Source organism: Gopherus evgoodei, chromosome 11 (genome assembly GCF_007399415.2).
Source record: "Gopherus evgoodei ecotype Sinaloan lineage chromosome 11, rGopEvg1_v1.p, whole genome shotgun sequence".
Classification (NCBI taxonomy): domain Eukaryota; kingdom Metazoa; phylum Chordata; order Testudines; family Testudinidae; genus Gopherus; species Gopherus evgoodei.
Window position 1 is genome coordinate 38,630,537 of NC_044332.1, and position 21,310 is coordinate 38,651,846.

General features: G+C 43.9%; 1 protein-coding gene across 3 annotated transcripts in view; it reads left to right on the plus strand.

Annotated features, from left to right (window-relative positions):
* The window catches only part of CHN1 (chimerin 1), a 160,760-nt gene that overhangs the window by 67,465 nt on the left and 71,985 nt on the right, over positions 1-21,310 (plus strand). For all 3 annotated transcript variants that reach the window (XM_030580865.1, XM_030580866.1, XM_030580867.1), the window contains one exon: positions 7,829-8,117. In XM_030580865.1, coding sequence (XP_030436725.1) covers positions 7,829-8,117 — 289 coding nt within the window. The remainder of the gene's footprint in view (positions 1-7,828; positions 8,118-21,310) is intronic.

A 21,310-nucleotide genomic window follows, 5' to 3' on the forward strand; every position in this document is an offset into this window, starting at 1 on the left:
TATATGTGCCACATATACAGTACACACGTTTAGGGTGCCAGTTGGATGAAATGTTTTAAATTTATTCTGTTTCACTGAGTCCTACTAAAATGAAAATCACTCATAGGATAGGTCATTTTAATGGGCGTATTACTTTATAATGAGTGTTTATCATCTGTTCTCTCCCATTTGTTAATGCAGCAAGCATTTTAATGGCAGATCAGGCATCACACTAAGAGAATTAAATTTTTATAGATGATGGAGCACCACAGAACAGCAATTAAACTATTCCTCCACAATTTATTTATGTAACCATGATCAAGAGAACTTAAGGTGGAGATACATAAAAACAGTAGTTTGTCTGTTTTGATTATGAGCATAGAACCCATTTTGACCTACTCAGATACGTTTCCCTGAATATTATAATGATTACATTTAGTTAGTAATTTAAAGCAAAATTTATTCAAAAAGACTTCATAGTACAGAGCTTTTTCTTTGCTAACTCCTAGTAGGTTTTGCCAAGGGAACAGTGGGAAAGACTCTAGACTCTTTCAAACAGTAATATTTTGCTAAATAACAGTTGACAGATGTATATAAAACATGGCACCTTTCATCCAAAGTGCTCACCAGTATAAACAAACTACTATGTGTAGCTTTCACCTCATAAATCACTGAAATGTGGCCATGTCTTGTAAGGAAAGCAGCAGCTTTCAAACAGCACACAGCAATATTAAACAACAGTTCAAGACAGAAAAATAAGAATTCCTCTTTCAGTTAAAACTACAGGATGGCTTCGGAATTTAGAATTAGAATTTAGCTAGAACATGAGGGCAAACACCTCATCTCTCATAAGTATCATCATAGGAGCTTTAATGATTACAGATAATTAGATCCTTTGTTTTAAATTTCGTCAAGACTACAGAACCAGAAGCATTTTACCACCTTTATTCAAAAGTAACTACAAGAATAGCAGCAGATGCTAGTGGTATAATGGGGGCAGCGTACTACAGCTCATGGGACATTGGACTGGGAGTTGATTGCTACTCCCTGCTCTGAAACTGGCCTGCAGTGTAACCCTGGACAAATCACTTAACAATTCATTTTCTTCATCTGTAAAATGGAAGCAAAGCACTTTGAGATCTCCGAATGAAAAGTGCTATGTAAGTACTACTCTATCATTATTATTACTCTATTACTCAGACGTAGCCTAAACCCTTTTGAATTTTATCCTCTAGCCAAGCATTATAAGTCTTATTCACAAAGATTTTGGTCTTTGTGCACCATCAGTACTAAAGCAAATATCAGTAAAAGCACCTCGGGCAGGTTTTGAGTCTTAAAATGTTTGTTTGTTTGTTTGTTTGTCTTTTACCTGCCACGCTACTTGACTCGCTGTTCATCTATATGTAACAGTAATTTGCCTTAGATATCCCCAGCCTCCCCTGGTTAATATAAATACTAATATTTTGTTAATTCCATTATTTGTTGCAATAAGAAGTCTTTACTTGCTATTAATTCCCTTTTTTAAAAAATTGGTAATCAGTTTTAACAAATGTGTATTGCTATTGTTTATTAAATGTTACGGTTGTCAAGCAATGAAACTTTATGGAGAACAAAATCAAGACAGCATGATCAGTAAATTGTATTGTGTGGTATACTGTTTACCAAAGAAATGAGTTCAGGCTGCAGGAATTTCAGAGGTCAAACTTGTATTGGAAAAAGTAACTGTAAAATGCAATCACAGCCTGTAATTGGTCTTTAGCGAAGCTGCAAACTCAATTTTGTCTTAACAGTTGAGTTTGGTAAAAACAACTTTAACAAAATTTAAGACTCATGGAAATCTGTCCATGATGATTTTTAATCCAATGGGAGCTTTTAACCAAGTATTTGACTGCAATGTTTGCAACCAAAATGCTGAGAACCTGAAAATGAAATAGCCTATTCAATAAAAACCTACTTAAACAATTTGTATTATCCTGGTAGGAAAAGAATAAGCGAATAACATTTAATAGTGAAAAGCAAATTGCACTGTTAAAATTCTTTCAGTTTTAAATTATACAAAGGGTATTAGGTGAGGAAATTTCTTGACTTTTGTAACTTAATACTGACCATCAAGCCATATTTTTTCTTACATTCACAATTTAAATATTTATGTGGGTATAGAGAACTAATTTAAGAACAAGTTGTTTTTAATATGAGAAAACTATGTACGCAAAGATATGGATTATAAACATGGTATGAAAACTGCTTAAATGAAACCAGTGGGAATCACACTAGTATAAACGAAGGTGCAATGTGGACCATTGTTCTTATAGAATGTTATAGAATGGTGATCATCTCTCAATGGTAACGATTGCTATGACGTTTCCATTTCAAGCCTGATTTTGGCCCCACACTTCTACAGTTTACCAGGAAAAAATCAGTTCATAGAGGACTCAAAATTAGAAGTCTAGATCTGAGATTGAGGGCTGGTCTACACTACAGGGGAAAATCAATCTTAGATACGCAACTTCAGCTACGTGAATAACGTAGCTGAAGTCGAAGTATCTAAGATCAAATTACTCACCGTCCTCACGGCGCGGGATCGATGTCCGCGGCTCCCCCTGTCGATTCTGCAACTCCGTTCGGGTTGGTGGAGTTACGGAATCGATATAAGTGCGTTCGGGGATCAATATATCGCGTCTAGATGAGACGCGATATATCGATCCCCGAGCAATTGATTGCTACCTGCCAATACGGCGGGTAGTGAAGACGTACCCTAAGGTTGACTCTTTATGCAAATATTGAAATTTGGTGGACACTAGGTTCCTAAATTATGACACTCTCACTATAGCAGTGTTAAAACATAATTCCAACTTTTTGACCCTTAGCAAAAAATCAGAAGGTAAAACAAGTTTTACTAGATATCCGCAGCTGAGATGTTTTTCTCAGACCCAACATTTTGTTGATTAATTTGAATTTTCAAAAATTATTGATATTGTATGTAGTAACATTTCTAGAAAATTTCTGCTCCAGGTATGTTACTATAGGACATCAGAGGCCTGCTGGAGACCTGAGCTTTCCTTTAAGAAAAAAGTAAGGCTTCTAGCCCTTTCCCCAGCGGCAATAGACCTCAGAGTGTAACATGACCACCCGGGAGCTGCCAGGTCCATGTGAGGCATTAGCCCTTCCTTTCCATGGGATATATTGAGGAGAGGGGAACTAGTGCTCCTTTACCTTCACCACCCAATCAGCCACATGAAGGTCAGCAAATAGAGAAAGTGGTGACTAGTTAGTGTATTCCCTGACTGCTCCTGAGTCAGAGCTAACCGTTCACCTAGACCCTCTGCTCCTGGCAGCTCCTACCCTAGCATTAGGTTTCTGGTGGGACTTTCCTGAGGGGGCATAGGAGTAAGCATCCCTCAATGACTATATATTAAAAACTGAGGAAGTTCAACCCAAATAACTTTGCTAAGATTTGCTTGAGAATTGCAATCTTAACGCTTGGTTTTCTGTGTTTTAACATTTGAGAGATTTTTAAAGTCTGCATCTCCTGAAGGGTAATTTACTCAGCTCGTTGATCTGCACCTACTACTTTAATTTCACCTTAACAAATCTCTCTGATATATAAAAAGGACACTGGGACTTTCATGTTATTGTCTCTGATTCACCACTGTTACTCCTGTTAGTGTAAAGCCAATGAAATCAATGAAGTGATATGGACATAAAACAGGAGTAACATAGTGAAATTAGAGCCAGTGAACTTTTCATGTCCATAAAATACTAAGCTAAATAAAAGCTAGTTATATTATTTTCATGGTATCTATTAGCAAACAGGAACAATGTTAGGGAAAATACTACTACACATTAATAACACAATTTTTGCCTAATAAATTGTCTCTAACATTTGTATAAGATGACAAGTGAGAAAAAAAAAAGAAATTCAGTTAAAGATAAAACAAAACATAAGGTACTCCATTGTTTGTTATTTTATTACATGTATTTGTAAAGCACTCATCATATGTAGTATCAGCTAGGTACCGCCTCTGCTCTTGAGTCTTGCTACAGCAATTGAGATCAGTTGCTGACACGCTGGCGTGTACAGTCTTCAGATTCAACTGGGAGGGGCTGCCGGGAGGCAGTGAATGGTCCCTTCATTTTCAGTGAATGGTCATCACTTGCAGACTCTGTTGCCCATCCTTATGAGACTGAGTCCAAGTTTGCTAACCTTCAGGGCACGCTACAAATCCTATATGTTTTCCCAGACGCTGTGAATGAGGAGGGTTAGAGACGGTGAGAGGGATGGGTGGCAGTTGGTGGTGGCCCTAATTCCGGACGCAGGGTTGTCATTGTATATATTTTGTAAACACACAAGTGCATGTGCCTGGAGCAGTGCATAGGTACATATTTTAAACAGCAAAATATATTAAGTAGGGGCAGTGAAGCATACTACAGAGGTGGATGACTGGTGATATGTTATACAATTGATTTCACACTGTTGCATTTGTACTTTTAAAATCCATATTCATAGAATATTCTCAAATCTGGATGGTTTTGCAGTTATTAAACATCCTCCCTATGTTTCATCAATGACTGCTGCATAAAGTGCAGATAGCTGAGAGTCTGCATTACATCTTTTTAGGACTAAGGGACCTAATTGGTCTCTCCACTCCTTTATTTCTGGCCACTATTGCCCCTACACTTCAATCCACTTTGCCAGATTGTGTTATCCTCTCTGCCCCACTGGCAGCCAAATGGGCTAGATAGAGCAATCGCCTTTCAAACAACTTTGAATAAAAAAAACCCTTTATCTTTAGGTCAGCTACTTACAAACAAATGTGCAATAGATACACTAAGAATGTTTTGATGACATGTCATAGTTCTTGGCAAAGCTTCTGGTATTCCACTGTTAACTGAAAGAGAGAGTACATTGTATATATCTTGTTTTCTGTTTATTAAACAAAAAACAGCTGTTGCTGAAGGAAAATGTTAGGAAGTTCAAGCATAAAATCTGTAACCTACTTAGTTCAATAGCCATGTAGAAATGAACAAGGTGTAGTAATGTTATAGATACGGTAAAAATACCAAAAAACAAGTCCTGATGGAAAAATTGAAACCAACATATCGATGCAGGTAAAACAAGATCGAAAGGATTGAAACACAATTTTTTTTTTAACAGAGAGCTTGCAGCTGCACCAATAAGATACATGTTGTAATTCATCAGGATAGTAATTATAATTATAGAGTAATAAAGAGATTTAAAAAGGGCACAGGGAAGCAAAACCTGGAATTGTTTATTAGCCTCTAAGGCCCTTTATTCTCAGGGTCCTGAGTATATCTGAAATTTACTTGTTCTGACATCCTTTCCTGGAAAATCCTGAAGCCATAAAGGATATGCTGTGTGTGTTATTTCCATTGACTTTAGTGGGAGTGTGTGATGGTTACACACATGGGCTCCAATGTCCTAAGCGTCCTTACCCCCTGTTCACGTCGCTGGGAAGTGATGGTATTCAGGATTTCACTTATGGAATTAATCTCATGATCAGGTGTAGGTTACTACCACTGTGCTCAGCAGTAATTTAACAAATAAGGCGCAGAGCTTGTTTTCAGTGCAGGAATCTGGCTGTGTCTCTGTTATTTTGGTTTTCATAAAATCTTTCAAAACTCTTCATTCACACAGTAAAAACAAGTTTATGAAAAAGCTAGTGTGTTGCCCTAAATATATACATGTATAATGGAAAAACTGACCACATCACTTGCCAAAATGTGGTGAGATGCTGCTATTGCTTACTGTACTTTAACTTGCCTGTTATCTCATTGTATCCAGTTTGAATCATTCACCTGCTGCATTTTGTCACACCCTAGATTGTGAGCTCTCTGAGTTAGGAATTGTTTTTTACGCTGAGTTTGCACAGTTCTTAGTACACTGGAGCTCTGATTGTAGAATGGTGCCCCTGTACTCTGTTGTAAAACAAATAATGATAAACAATTGAACATTGGAATTTCCAGATAAGTCCAATGGATGCTGTAGAACAGTATCCTGCCTCTGACAGTGAATACTCTCAGTGCACTAGAGAAAGAAGGAAGAAACTCAGTAATGGAATAATCTTCCCACAGAAGAAGTTTCTTCCTAGAACCTGTCAGATATTGGTTGGCATATGCCATGAAGCCTGATGCTCTATATACCTAAACATTTTTATATCCAATTTAATGTAACTGTGGCTGTTCTCATTATCTGTATAAATGGCTAAGCACTTGCCCTCAGTAATGCCTTGTAGCAATAAGTTCTGCAGGATAATCTTGTGTTGTCTAAAAATGTTTCCCTTTATCATTTTTTAATTTGTTGCCTTTCAGTTTCGCTCTGTGAACTCTTCTTCCTTTATTATACAAAAATGTAAATAGACTCATCTTGTGTACACGTCACCCACTAATTTGTATACATGTTTCATATCCCATCTTATTAGTAAACAGGATGTGAACGCCCCTGAAAGCTACTTGAAAAGAACCTGAACTTTTATTTTTAAAGCAGTTCTTGAATTTACAGTTTGTGTTGGTTTATCTTTTTTTCCAGTTTAAATTGAAAACCAGAATGCTTGATTTTAACTGAGAATCAATTATTTTACCTGTGTTCTGTTATTAAAATACAGACCTTTTCAAGAACCTTAATTACTTCTTTTGAAAAATATGTATGTTTCAACCTAATATTAATCATACAATTTTGTGCTTTCATCTGTTTAGATAGGCTCCATTCAAAAGACATACTTATGGAAGAGCACCTCTGTTTTGTGTGTGTGTTTGTTTTTTAAACACCAATATGCAGCTTTCATTTCAGAAATTAAATCGGAAGGAGGAGGTGTTTTGGTTTTAGGATTGATTTGGCCAGTTAGATAGCATAAAGCAGTCTAATACCCCAAACAGCAGCACTTACTGCTGTCTGGCCAAGGAGTGACATTGGAGTCAGAGGTGAAAGCAGCTTCTTGCTTCCATCCTCTCTGCAGGACAAGCATTGGTAGTTCCCGGGTGCACACACTGATATCTGCTCACGCATGTGCAGATGGATTCAGAGAGCAAATTGTTACGGGCTTTCAGTAAGATTTTTGAAAAGTTGCTGGAAGTCAGGTGGAGTCAGTACACTCATTTATGGTTATTAAAAGGTTACATCAAAATGCTATTCAAACCAGGCTGCAGAATTACTAGCATCAGATAGCCTATGGCTTAAATATCCTATATATTACGAAGATTTGCTTGAAGCACAGCATAGAGGCCTTCTGTAAAAAGCTTGAAGAGTTAGTCCTTGGCATTTGGCCAGCAATAAAGAAAGCTTCCCCCTGTGCCATTCTGTCCTCTGCTGCTCAGATTCTGGCAGCAGTTTGACTACAGTGTAATTGTTGGCACTAAAGCTAAACTGTACCCTGAATGGCCTCTTCCTACAAAAAGACAGGAGTACAGAGGTCTAACACTGCATGAAATCTGTGTATTGGTCTACTGTAATAGAGAATTCTGTTATGAGAACTTTTCATATCAGAGAGGCAAGCAATAGACTATAGAGCAGAAATCCCTTAAGCAGAGTGTGAAATATTTTTCATTTTTTCCACAGGATAATGAAGTGTCCAGACAGAATAAGAGAACATAGCTCGTTCTAGGACAGGCTTTAGTTTGGCTCTCTATCCACAGTTGTTGTTGTTCTACTCTTCTAATTGTGTACAGTAGTTTAATTTTATATTCCTCATTCAGACCATACACAAGCATAGTCTCAGATTTAAATGATGGGGTATTTTTATTGTTTGCAAGGCTTCACTTGCTTAATCTCTCTTTTAAAAAAATATATATATATATATGTATGTATGTATACTTTCCCATTTCATTGAGGCAGATTTGGAAATCAAACCAGAAACTTCAGACTCTACTACGATGGAAAACACTTTGTTGGGGAGAAACGTTTTGAGTCCATCCATGACCTGGTGACAGATGGATTGATTACTCTTTATATTGAAACCAAGGCAGCAGAATATATTGCCAAGATGACAATAAATCCAATTTATGAACACATAGGATATACAACCTTAAACAGAGAGCCAGCACACAAAAAACATATGCCAACCCTGAGAGATACATATGATGGCAAAGAGTCTACAGGAGAAGATGAGGTAGCAGAGAAAAGGGTAAGCAACTGTTAAAACATGCTTTTTTTATTAGACTTTTATTTTATACTCTTAACTCTACTCCACTGAAGAATATTAAATATGTTTATAGGTGTTTCATCTAAATGATTACATCAGATATTTTTGATGAATAGTAAGTTATATGTTAAGATGTTTTAATAATCTTTCCAAGTTTTTAAATGGAAATTTTTGCATATTGCAAGTACCTCTGATTCATAAACTTTTATCATAAGGATCTTTTTTTTTAAAGAAATTATTGTTATTACAAATGTCAATCCTCTGATATTCCAGGTAGGCTAAAGATATTTAAACTTAGTAATTTACTGTGCAAAAAGACAATTGCCCTTTAATACAGAAATGTATTCCATAATCTATTCAGCATTCCCCATACAATGATAATAAAGTTGTCCACTTTATAAATGTCTGTTCATTAACAAGATAAAATGTTTTAACATTTCACATGACTAGGTTCAGCCTGTCAGAAACTGTCAGAACTATTTTTGGCCTCAGCCAGGCTTATGAAGAAGGATATCTCTCTTCAGAGAGCTGCATTATCAACTGAGAACTAACTGGATGGATAGTGGAGGTTTTAAAATAAATAAATTAGAACCAATGCAGGATACATTTCAGACTTTGTACTCTTGCAGAACATCTTTAATGTAATGTAGAAGACCCCCAAAACAGTTGCCTTGTAGCTTTGTTAACATGACAGATATAAAACATGTTTTAAAAGTCACATTAATACATTTTTTAAATAATGATAGGTGTTAAAATAACTAGAGGAAAAATTGATTGCATCTGTTTATTAAAAAGCCCATAAATGGCAATCTTTTTAAGTGTGTGTTTAAAAATATTACTTAAAATATCTGTATATTCACACACACATAATATGTGCTGTAGGCTCTCCTGTTACAATGTAATTAAGAGGTTTTTGCAAATTACTGTAAATCACAAAAGAAAATACTACATTTAGGTTTGATTACACATTCATCTTCCCAGTCAGAGATCAGGAACACATTTGGTGTAATCCTTACATGTATTGACATTCTGTGCCTACGCTGCAGTGACTGAACCTTTTTTAATGTAGAAAATCATAGAACATTAGGGTTGGAAGAGACCTCAGGAGGCCATCAAGTCCACATCCCTGCTCAAAACGGGACCAACCTCAACTAAATCATCCCAGCCAGGGCTCTGTCAAGCCAGGCCTTAAAAATCTCTAAGGATGGAGATTCCACCTCCTCCCTAGGTCACTCATTCCAGTGCTTCACCACTCTCCTAGTGAAATAGTGTTTCCTAATATCCAGCCTAGACCTCTCACTTTGCAACTTGAGACCATTGCTCCTTGTTCTGTCATCTGCCATCACTGAGAACAGCTGAGCTCCATCCTCTTTGGAACTCCCCCTTCAGGTTAGCTCAAAAGCTGCTATCAAATCCCCCTTCACTCTTCTCTTCTTCAGACTGAACAAGCCCAGTTCCTCAGCCTGTCCTCATAAGTCAGGTGTCCCAGGCCCCTGATCATTTTCGTTGCCCTCAATATATTGGAAAATATATATTGATTCTAGCTGTCCATTTTAATCACCTGATTTCTTGCCTGAAACTAGCAGTGGTATAGGTCTGATTTACCTGGGTTCTGTTCCCTGGTGCCATTGACTGGCTGTGTGATGTTGAGCAAATCACTTAACCATTCTATGCCTCCGTTTCCCCATTTGTAAAATTGATACTAATTCTTATCTGCTTTTGTAAAGTGCTTGGCATGACCTACAGTTGAAAAGAACTCTGAAAGTAGTACTGTGTGACTACCTCTGACTGCCAAAGTTCACTCACCAATGTGAAAGAGAAACAATATGCATTAGAACATGTCTCCCGAATCTATCTCTAGTGCCAAATGAAGCCTATTCCATTAAAAATAGGTTTATCTCATTTACAGACTTCATTTATTGGGAACAAGAAAACTATTTCAAATCAATAGGTTGGATCAACATTCTGAAATATCAGTTTGCCCCTATAAATGACAGCTGTAAGTAAAATATCTTTTTTAAATAGCATAGACCAGAGGTTCTCAAACTGTGGTCCGCAAGCTCCATTCAGGTGGTCCGCAGATAGTTCCTGCTAAGGTGCGTGCCTGGGCAGCCACGCACAAGAGAATGAAGGGTCAACCACCTAATTAGTGGAACCGCACAGGTGTGAGTCCACTAATTAGGTTCTTGGACCCTGGAAAAGATGCACATGTAAGGTTAGGTGGTGGCCTTGTGGGGAGGGGGCAGTGGGGTGAGAAGACAGAGTGGTGGGAATTTGGGGCGTGCAGGGCTGCAGCGACCAGGGAAAGAGACAACTTTCCCCAGCTCCAGGGCTGCAGCTACTGGGGAAGAGATGGCCCTCCTTCCGAGTCTCAGTTCTGTGGCTGCTCTGGAGAGGGAGATACCCCCCTCCTTCCCAGCCCCAGGTCGAGGGCTGCCGTGGCAGGGGACAGAGGGCACATCCATTGCACTAGAAAGGTAAGACTGGTGATATTAAAATATGAGTTGTGTGCTTTTATTTGTAGAACAAAAAACTTTTTCTTTTATATAGTGCTTTTTTCCAAAGCACTTTACAATAGTTAGCTAACAGTACAAACAACATTTGGAAAGATCATTAAGTGGTCCGCCAAGACCCTCAGCAATTTTCAAGTGGTCTGCGAAAAAAAAGTTTGAGAATCACTGGCACAGGTTGTCCAGATGGCCTTATATGCTTTTTCTTCAGTACTTAAGAGGCTTTCTCCACTCCCAATGAACTCAGAGGGACTCAAGGGGACTCAGAACCTCACAAATTGGTTGGTACTGAATTCTATAGATCCTAACAATGAGGGATGTAAAATATTAGTAGAAAATGTCACCTGTTAATTACAGGTAAAGTTCAGTCCAGTGCAGAAGGCTGACACAAGGTCCTCCACACCACTTACACCACCTAATAAGGGTTTACATCCTGTTGGAGGGTCTTGAGTGGGCTTTCTGCTTGGGGTTTCTTTCATTCTACAAGGGTTCGATTTAAGGCAAAACCTTGAACAGAAGTTCTGGAAATCACCAGATCATGTGGGTGGTGGTGATTGTGTGGTTTTTTGGTAAATTCCACTCTTATCGCATTTATCATACTTCACATACTCACCACTATTCAAAGAGAGTGCTATCGTTGGAGTCATTCTGTGAAGAGATAATAGAATTTTGTGTTTCAGTGTCATAACATTTTCTGCACTGCTGGAAAAGTTTGTACAGTGTAAAGATTGCAAAGAAGGTTATTATGGAAGGACACAATTGTTGTTGTTTTCTTAGATGGATGCTGTCAAGTCAGATTTCTTGATCTATTCCATGAGAAAAGATATGTACATTTTTATTGATAGAACTATTGAGTAGTTCTCCCAAATTGAAATTTTAGATGAAAAGCCTTAGAGACATTAGTCATGTAATTGCCACATCCCACACCCTTTGTTTGGAAGTTATAAGCAGCCAAACTTGCTTTGTCTACAAAATGTATAACAGTCTGGATTGGCCCGAAGCCCAGTTTTTATGAGTCTGGTCTCATTATTTGGTTTGGAACCATATTGATGTGGGCACAGAAACAATGAATCAGTCTAAACTGCCAAAAAAAAAAAAAAGATCACATCAGCAAGACTCAGAGCCAGGGTCAACTGACTTGGGCTTGCGCTACAAGACTAAAAATAACAGTGTAGATGTTCCCACTTACCCTCAGAGCCCAGACTCCAGTGCATGTCTACACTGCAATAAAATATCAATGGCTGGCCCATGTCAGCTGGCTGGAGCCTGGGTTCTGGGACCCTGTGAGGGAGAGGGGTCCTAGAGTCCAGCATCCCATTTGTGGGAAGCGTTCCAGAGCCTGGGCTCCAGCTCGACCCTGACATCTACACTACAGCATTATAGCCCTGCAGCCTGAGCCCCACAAGCATGAGTCGGCCAACACAGGTCATCTGTGGGTGTTTTATTGTAGGTAGATATACCCTGATATCCTTCCTCGTCACTGGTGTGAGCCCTAGTCAGTTGACCTGGGCTCTGAGACACTCTGCCATGGAGGTGAATTTTGCAATGTAGATGTAACTAGTGAGACATACACACCATAGCATGGATAATTGCAGAGGCTGCAACTTCATTTAAAACTATTACCAAACTGGAGTAATGCCCCAAATTACCCAGCAGGGTTATTCTAGTGTGGACTTCAACTGGCACCCTTGGCCCCAGGTACTACAAACCTGAGGGTGGGTGTGTAGGCCATGTCCTCTCTATATCCTTAGGCCTGCTCCAGGACCCTCACTGGAAACTGAACCAGGAAACCCAAAATGGCTGTTCACCTATGCAGTTGTTCTGAGTTGGCTGAAACCTTGTTATAAGGTTTTTTAACTCGTCCTATGAGGTTGCTAGGTGTGAACACACCCTTCAATTAGCATAGATGTATGGCTAAATTACTCACAACCCCCCACCTAAGACAGAAGGGCTAAGATCTGGGTGAACTCACCCAGGAGTTCTATATAGGATGGGTGGAGGGACTTTTGCTGAGTATTATTTTAGGTAAATACGTGTGTTTGTGTGTATGTGAGGGAAAAGAGAAGAGCGAGAGACACAGAGAGCAGCAAAAAACGAGAAAGCCAAGTAGCAGCTTGTGAGTATGGTGTATGACCCTGGACAAAGCCAGAAAGAGAGTTTGGGGGGTCTGATGTTGGCTAAAGAGGCTCATGGCTGTAAGATAAGAAACTATTCTTCTTCGAGTGCTTGCTCATATCCATTCCAGTTAGGTGTGCGCGTGCCGCATGCATGTTCGTCAGAAGATTTTTACCCTAGCAACACTCAGCGGGTCAGCTGGGCACACCCTGGAGTGGCACCGGCATGGCGCCGGATATATACCCCTGCAGACCCAACCGCCCTTCCATTCCTTCTTACCACCCGTGTCGGTCGTTGGAACAGTGGAGTGCGGTTTTACTGACCTCCACCTGCCTAGCTACTCGTAGTTCTCTAGTTATTTTTTTGTGTATATAGTTCAAAGTTATATAGTTGTAGTTAATTTTTATTGTTCATAGTTAGTGTATAGTCGAGGGGTTCAGGGATTAGCCCCTTCCCTGCACCCGGTGCTGGGGCCCATGCCCGGTTCACTGGGTTTCAAACCGTGCTCGGCCTGTCATAAGCTGATGCCAACAGGAGATCCACACGACTCCTGCCTTAAGTGCCTCGGGGAATCTCACCTGACAGATAAGTGTCACATTTGCAAGGCTTTTAAGCCGAGAACAAAAAAGGAGCGGGACTTTCGGCTAAAGCAGCTCCTCATGGAGGCAGCTCTTACCCCTCCGTCTTCGGCACTGAGCGCTGGTCTGTCGGTGGGCAGAAGCACCTCCTTGGCTCTGGACCGCGCCGGTACTGCCCAGGCCTCTCAGCACCAGCTGTCGCCAGCACCGAAGTCAACTCGGCACCGCTCCCTCTCCCTGAGGTCGAGAAAGCCTAAGACTCCTGCTGTTTCCCTGCCACCGGCACCACAGCCAGAGAGCTCATCTAAGTCAGATTGCCCGGCACCAACACCTGTCGCGGCACCAACGACGTCAGCACCATCGATTCTGGTCCCACGAGGGCCATCGAGTCCAGTGCCTGTCAGCTCCCCGGCGCGAGCCGCGGTTGAGCTTACTATTCCATCCACCCCGGAGACATTCTCAAAGGCGAGGGATCTGATTGCCATGACAGAGTCGACACTGCCTCAACCCCCGGCACCGCCGGTACGGGTAATACAGTCTATCGGCAAGCCTGCCTTGATAAGACCATCCTCTGTCGGCACAGCAGAGCGGCACCGTTCACGATCACGGTCCCACAAACGTTCCAGGTCCTGTCAGCGCTCCTGCTCCTGACGCCGCTCACAGTCCTGGTACCGTTCTCCTCCTCGGTTCCGGTCGCACTCGCGGCACTGGTCGGTATCCCGTTCGCCGGCCCACTACTCTCGGCACTGTTCCAGCTCTCGGCACCGCTCCAGGCACCGTGACTCCCGTAGCCACTCCCGACGTCAAGCCTCAAAATCTCGGTTGACCTCCCGGTACCGCTCTGGTCGCAGGTCCCGATCTCGTTCCCAGTACCAGTATGCCTCCCGGTACCGGTACCGGTGCCGAGTAGGGCAAGGTCCGCTAGAGACAGAGACTCTGCCCAGGGCTTTTCAGCACCTCCATGGCCATCCAGACACGCATCAGTGTCGTCCCACGCGTACAGCTCTTACGCTCAGGACCGCGATTTTGATGGGCCCACCAGAGTCTTCCAAGAGACCCAGGACCAGGACCAAAGACCCCATCAGTGGTCTTTCTGGACACCTTGAGCATACCACCAGGCCCAATGCATACCAGTAGTTCCGTCCTGCTCTGTCTCATCAGAGCACCGAGTGCCAGAGGCGACCGTTAGCCGTCCCCTCCAACTGCTGAGGAGGAAGCCCCAGTTCACCCACCGGACTCCCAGGTTCCTCTGGAGCAGGACATCGCCGAAGAGCAAGAGGCCACCCAGGACCCGCTCATCGCCAGCATCTCCTCTTCCTCTTCTCCAGATGAGGCGGTGGCAGGAACATCCTCCTCGGGCCCTCCTCCAATCGACCTGAGAGCCCATCAGGACCTCCTAAGGAGGGTAGCACTCAATATGAACCTCCAGGTAGAGGAAGTCCAGGAGGTAGAGGACCTGCTAGCGGACATTCTATCAGCGGATGCCCCCACTAGAGTGCCCCTACCGTTTATTTGGACCATCCAGGTGAATGCCAATACTATATGGCAGTCCCCAGCCTCTATTCCTTCTGCCGCCAGGGGAGTCGAGCGTAAATATATGGTGCCCTCTAAAGGGTACGAGTACTTGTATGTCCATCCTCCTCCCTGCTCAGTAGTCATCCAGTCCGTTAATGAGAGGGAATGCCATGGCCAGCAGAGGCCAGCCCCAAAATCGAAGGAGGCTAGGCGAATGGACCTACTCAGCCGCAAGATGTACACGGCAGGGGCCCTACAGCTCGGGGTGACAAATCAACAAGCCTTGCTTAGCCACTATAATTATAACACCTGGGTGGTGGTGGGTAAGTTTACAGAGCTTCTCCCTCAAGACTCCCACCAAGAGTTCGCTGCCCTCTTGGAGGAAGGGAAGAAGGTGGCCAGAACTTCCCTCCAGGCCTCGTTGGATGCAACAGACTCAGCAGCCAGGACTCTGACCTCGGGTGTTGCCATGAGGCGCATCTCAATGACTTCAGGTTTCAAACCTCCCACCGGAGCTGCAGTATACCATTCAGGACTTACCATTTGATGGTAAAGGCCTCTTCTCGGAAAAGACTGACCCCAGGCTGCAAAACCTGAAGGACAACAGGGTCATAATGCGCTCTCTCGGCATGCATACGCCGGTGACCCAACGCAGGCCTTTCCGTCCCCAGCCTCACTGCCCATACTCTGTGCCTAGACAAAGACAGGACTTTGGAGGGCAGTGCGGCCGAAGTGGTCGCAGACCGTCAGGACCCCAAGGGGGCCAAAATCAAGGTCCCTCACAACCACCACTGGGACCAAAGATGAACTTTTGAAGGTGCGCACGAGGGTGGCGTACCAGTTACAGGCCAGGACCCCTCTCCTCCCTTCTCCAGCTGTCTCTCCCACTTCCTCCCGGCGTGGTCCCAGTTAACTTCAGATTGCTGGGTCCTATGCACGGTGGAGTATGGGTACCACCTCCAATTTATTTCAACCCCGCCCTCCCACCCTCCAACCCTGTCCCTCTTCAGGGACCCCTCTCACGAGCAATTCCTCTTACAAGAGGTGCAGACACTCCTCGCCATAGGAGCTGTAGAGGAGATACCGATGGACAATAGAGGCAAGGGGTTTTACTTTCGTTATTTCCTAATCTCCAAGTCGAAGGGAGGTCTCAGACCTATCCTAGACCTACGAGGACTCAACCAGTTTATGACAAAGTTGAAGTTCCGCATGGTATCCCTGGGGACCATTATCTCGTCCTTGGATCCTGGAGACTGGTATGCCGCCCTCGATATGAAGGACGTGTACTTTCACATCGCCATCCTTCCTCTGCACAGGAGATACCTCCGCTTTGTAGCCAACCGTCAGCACTTCCAGTTTACGGTCCTGCCGTTAGGCCTTTCTACAGCCCCAAGGGTATTTACAAAGTGTATGGCCGTAGTCACCGCCTACCTCTGCCAACGTTGGATACACGTTTTTCCGTATCTGGACAATTGGCTCATCCAAGGGGCCTCTGAGAGACAAGTCACTCAGCATGTGGGCATCGTCAAGGACCTATTCACATGTCTAGGCCTGATGATCAATATAGAAAAATCCACTCTGGTTCCCACGCAGAGGTTAGGCTTCATAGGAGCTATCTTGGACTCCAGTCTAGCCAGAGCCTGCTTAGCACAGCCGTGGTTTCAGGCGATGGCAACAATCATCCAAGGTCTACAGAATTTCCTGACGACCTCGGCTCGCACTTGTCTCGGTCTCCTGGGTCACATGGCTGCCTGCACGTTGTGTGTCAGTGTTTACAGACAACACAACGGCCATGTACTACATAAACAGGGAGGGACACAGTCATCCCCCCTTTTTCAGGAGGCCATCCAACTCTGGGACTTTTGCATAGCCCACTCGATAGATCTGGTAGTGTCCTTTCTCACAGGCGTTCGGAACACCCTGGCGGATCGACTCAGCAGGTCTTTCCTGTCTCACGAGTGGTCAGTCCGCCTGGACGTTATGCATTCTGTTTTCCAGAAGTGGGGATTTCCTCACATAGACCTGTTCGCTTCCAGCGAGAACAGGAAATGCCAGATGTTCTGCTCCTTCCAAGGTCTCTCCCCGGGATCGATCTTGAATGCTTTCCTGATGCCGTGGAAGAGCCAGCTCCTTTATGCCTTCCCACCGTTCCTGCTGGTTCACAAGGTCCTGCTGAAACTCCACAGGGACAGAGCGCGCATCGTCATGATCATGCTCCAGCGTGGCCCAGGCAGCACTGGTACACCACATTGCTCGACCTGTCGATAGCCAACCCAATTACCCTGCCGCTCCACCCAGACCTCATAACTCAGGACCACGGCAGGCTTCGCTACCCAGACCTGCAGGCTCTTCACCTCACAGCATGGCTGCTGCGTGGCAAAACCAGTCAGAGTTATGTTGCTCTGAATCAGTACGACAAGTTCTCCTGGGTAGCAGGAAGCCTTCCACCTGGTCAATGTACCTTGCCAAGTGGAAGCGTTTCTCCTGCCGGTGCGAAACGCTTAATCTTACTCCCACTGAGGTCTCAGTCCCCTGTATTCTGGAGTACCTCTGGTCTCTCAAACAGCAGGGCCTAGAGTATCATCACTGAGGGTACACTTGGCTGCCATCTCTATCTTCCACCCAGGCGAAGGTGGTCGTTCCGTGTTCTCACACCCTATGGTTTCGAGGTTCCTCAAGTGCTTGGAGCGCTTATACCCTCAAGTACGCCGCCCAGCCCCGACCTGGGACCTCAGCCTGGTTTTAACCAGACTTATGTCTCCCCCATTCCAGCTGTTAGCAACCTGCTCGCTGCTATACCTATCTTGGAAGACAGCTTTCCTCATAGCCATTACATCAGCCAGACGAGTCTCCGAGCTTAGGGCTCTTACGGTGGATCCGCCGTACACTGTGTTCCACAAAGACAAGATGCAGTTACGACCACACCCGGCTTTCCTCCCTAAGGTGGTTTCGGCCTTTCATGTTAACCAGGACATCTTTCTCCCGGTCTTATTCCCGAAGCCACACTCAATGCGACAGGAGCAACAATTGCATTCCCTGGACGTCCATAGAGCGCTCGCATTTTATATTGAGCGGACAAAACCGTTTCGTAAAACGCCCCAACTCTTTGTCATGGTAGCAGACCGAAGGAAAGACCTACCTGTTTCCTCTAAGACGACCTCATCTTGGGTGATGGCGTGCATCCGCACTTGTTATGATTTGGCTTGTATTTCCCCAAGCCACATCACCGCGCATTCTACCAGGGCTCAGGCTTCATCTGCTGCCTTCCTGGCTCGTGTACCTATCCAGGAGATATGTCGCGCAGCTACCTGGTCCTCCATCCACACCTTTGCTTCACATTATGCTCTGGTTCAACAGTCAAGAGATGATGAAGCCTTTGGCTCAGCAGTTTTGCATTCTGCCACATCTCAGTCCGACCCCACCGCCTAGGTAAGGCTTGGGAATCACCTAACTGGAATGGATATGAGCAAGCACTCGAAGAAGAAAAGACACTACCGAGTGTTGGTAGGGTAAAAATCTTCCGACGAACGTGCACGCAGTGCGTGCACACCTAACTGGAATGGATATGAGCAACACATCTCGAAGAACAACAGTTACAAAGGTGAGTAACCGTCTTTTACTTTGTTTCTGATTTCTCCTGTGTTTGGGGAAGCAGCACCTTGTACAGCTCTTCTAAATAAGCAAGATTAGATCAAGGAAAATACTGGATTCCTTCAATTACTACCCCCAGTTGGAACACGCCCATCTCCCCAAACTCTGACTAGCTGCTTGGGTCAGAAAGGGGCAACACAGCATATCCTGCCTTCCTCCCCATCCACTTCCTCCAGAGATGAGCCAACCAGCCACCCCCAGCACCCTCTGGCAGCAGCTGTGGGAGGGACAGACTTCAGTGCCCAGATGTAGCATGCAATACTCTTCCTTCCTTCTTTCCTTCATGGCAGCACAAGGAAGTGAGGGAAGGGGAAAGAAAGAATCAACCCTCTCTCCCCGCCCTGCACATACACATGCTGAAGGCAAGTGAGAGAGGGAAGCCAAAAAAGGACACGGAGCACTGCCCTAGCTGCTCCTGGTTGAGATCCTTCTCCCCCGCACCCAGATATCTACAGTACTCCCAGCCCCATCAGAGTCACACCTCAGCTAACAAGTTGAGCATTTGAACGGTTTGTGATTCATGTGGTCAATATAGACCACACTAGTGGCTTCATGCAACGCATTATGAGTATTTACCACTTTCAGCTAAGTTTTATAAAGAACATTAAAATTGTGTGATACACAATATGCATTTTTATATAAATGCTGTGTCACTTGTGTAAAATATAATGTGTGTTTCAGAAATGCTTAGTGGAGAGTGACCCAAAACACTAGATAATAGGAAATATTTCCTTGCCCTTTTAAAAAACTGCCTGCTATATAACGTATGCAGTGTTGTTATAGCCCTGTTGGTCCCAGGATATGAGAGAGACAAGGTTGGTGAGGTAATCGCTTTTATTGGACCAACTTCAGTATGGGAAAGGTAGTGAGAGTGGTACAGCTAAATACAAGATTAAGCAGATAGTACCTTTTCCCGATCTGAAGAAGAGCTTGTGTAGCTCAAAAGCTTGTCTCTTTCACCAACAGAAGTTGGTCCAATAAAAGATAATGCCTCACCCACCTTGTCTCTGCTATATAAAGATATTTTATGGATAGTGATAGCACACAAGACAAAGTACCTGTTGTCACGGAGTCCCCGGGCTATGCTCTGGAACAGCTCCCCACAAAGCCAGTCAGGACTTTGGGGAGCCTCCTCTCCCTTGGAGCAGACTTGTTCAGGGCAAGAAGCTCACACGTCTTCATCTCCTGGGTCTCTCCTTGGAGCATTCAGCATCCTCTGCCCCTCTGTGCGTTTCCCACAGCGAGCCCACCCAGGCGGGGTCCTGGGGAAGCCACAGGGTCCTGCACTCCCTGTCACAAACAGATAGTTAAGGGTTCATGTCTCTTTTACCTGTAAAGGGTTAACAAACCGGGAACCAAACAGCTGACCAGGGGACCAATCAGTGACAAGATACTTTCAAATCTCGGTGGAGGGAAACCTTTGTTTGTGTTTTTTGGGTTTTGCTTTGTTCTCTCTGAGTCCTGGAAGGGACTAGACGGGCAACCAGTTTTCTTGCCAATCTCCCTGCTACAGTCTTTTATAGTGAGTATTTTAGTAAGAAAGGTGGTTATAGTCTTTTGTTTCTGTATTTGCAAATGTGTAGTTTGCTGGAAGTATTTTAAATTGTATTTCTGTTGGAGGAGGCTTTTTCTCCAGTTTCTAGAAGCTTACAGACCCTGTAATATTCCATCTTGAATTTACAGTGATTTTCTTTATTCTTTTTTTCTTTTATTAAAAGTTTTGCTTTTAAGACCTGTCTGATTTTTCCGCTTGTTGAGGCTCAAGAGAATTGAGTCTGTACTTAACAGGGAAGGAGAAGGGAGGGGGAGAGAAAGGGGGGGAACCCACCTGATTTCTCTGTGTTGTGATTCAAGGAGTTTGAATCACGGTGATCTCCTAGTGTACCCAGGGTGGGAAAGAGCTGGGAGGAAGAAAGGAGAAGGGGAAATCCCTTTGTTTAGATTCAGGGAGCTTGAATCTGTATATCTCTCCAGGAGCCCAGGGAGGGAACACCTGGAAGGGAGGAGGGGGAAGGAAAATGGTTTATTCCCCTTTGTTGTGAGACTCAAGGAATTTGGGTCTTGGGGGTCCCCAGGGAAGGTTTTGGGGGAGAGCAGAGTTTATCAGGCACTCTACTCTAAGTCCTGATTGGTGGCAGCACTACAGGATCTAAGCTGGTAATTAAGCTTAGAGGAATTCATACTAGTACCCATATTTTGGACGCTAAGGTTCAGAATTGGGAATTATACTATGACACCCCCACTTTGCAGTCAGACGTGACTCTCAGCCAGCCAGTAAAACAGAGGTTTATTCGATGACAGGAACAGGGTTTAAAACAGAGCTTGTAGATACAGCGAGCCGGACCCCTCGGCCGGGTCCATTCTGGGGGCAGTGAGCCAGACCCCCATGTCTGCCCTCAGACAGCTCCAGCCTAACAACCCCCTCCAGCCCCTCCTCTCTGCTCAGCTCCTCTCCCGGGCCAGGAGGTCACCTGATCCCTTTATCTCCAACACCTTCAATTGGTACCTTTGCAGAGGAGGGGCCCAGGCCATCATTTGCTAGGAGACAGAGTGCCAGGCATTTAGGTGCACTGGCCCTTTGCTCTGCAGCAATCACACACCCTTATCCCACCACCTAGATATTAAGAACTGCATAGGGGACACTGAGTATTCAGAGCAACATTAAGAACATTCCCAGTTCATCACACCTGTATCTGCTGTTAAGCTGCAGACCGTAGCCTTCTCCAGCAAACTATACATTTATTGTCTGCAATAGAAACTTCCAGAGCCCCTTAAAAATATGTGCTGTACAAAAGTGAATACACTA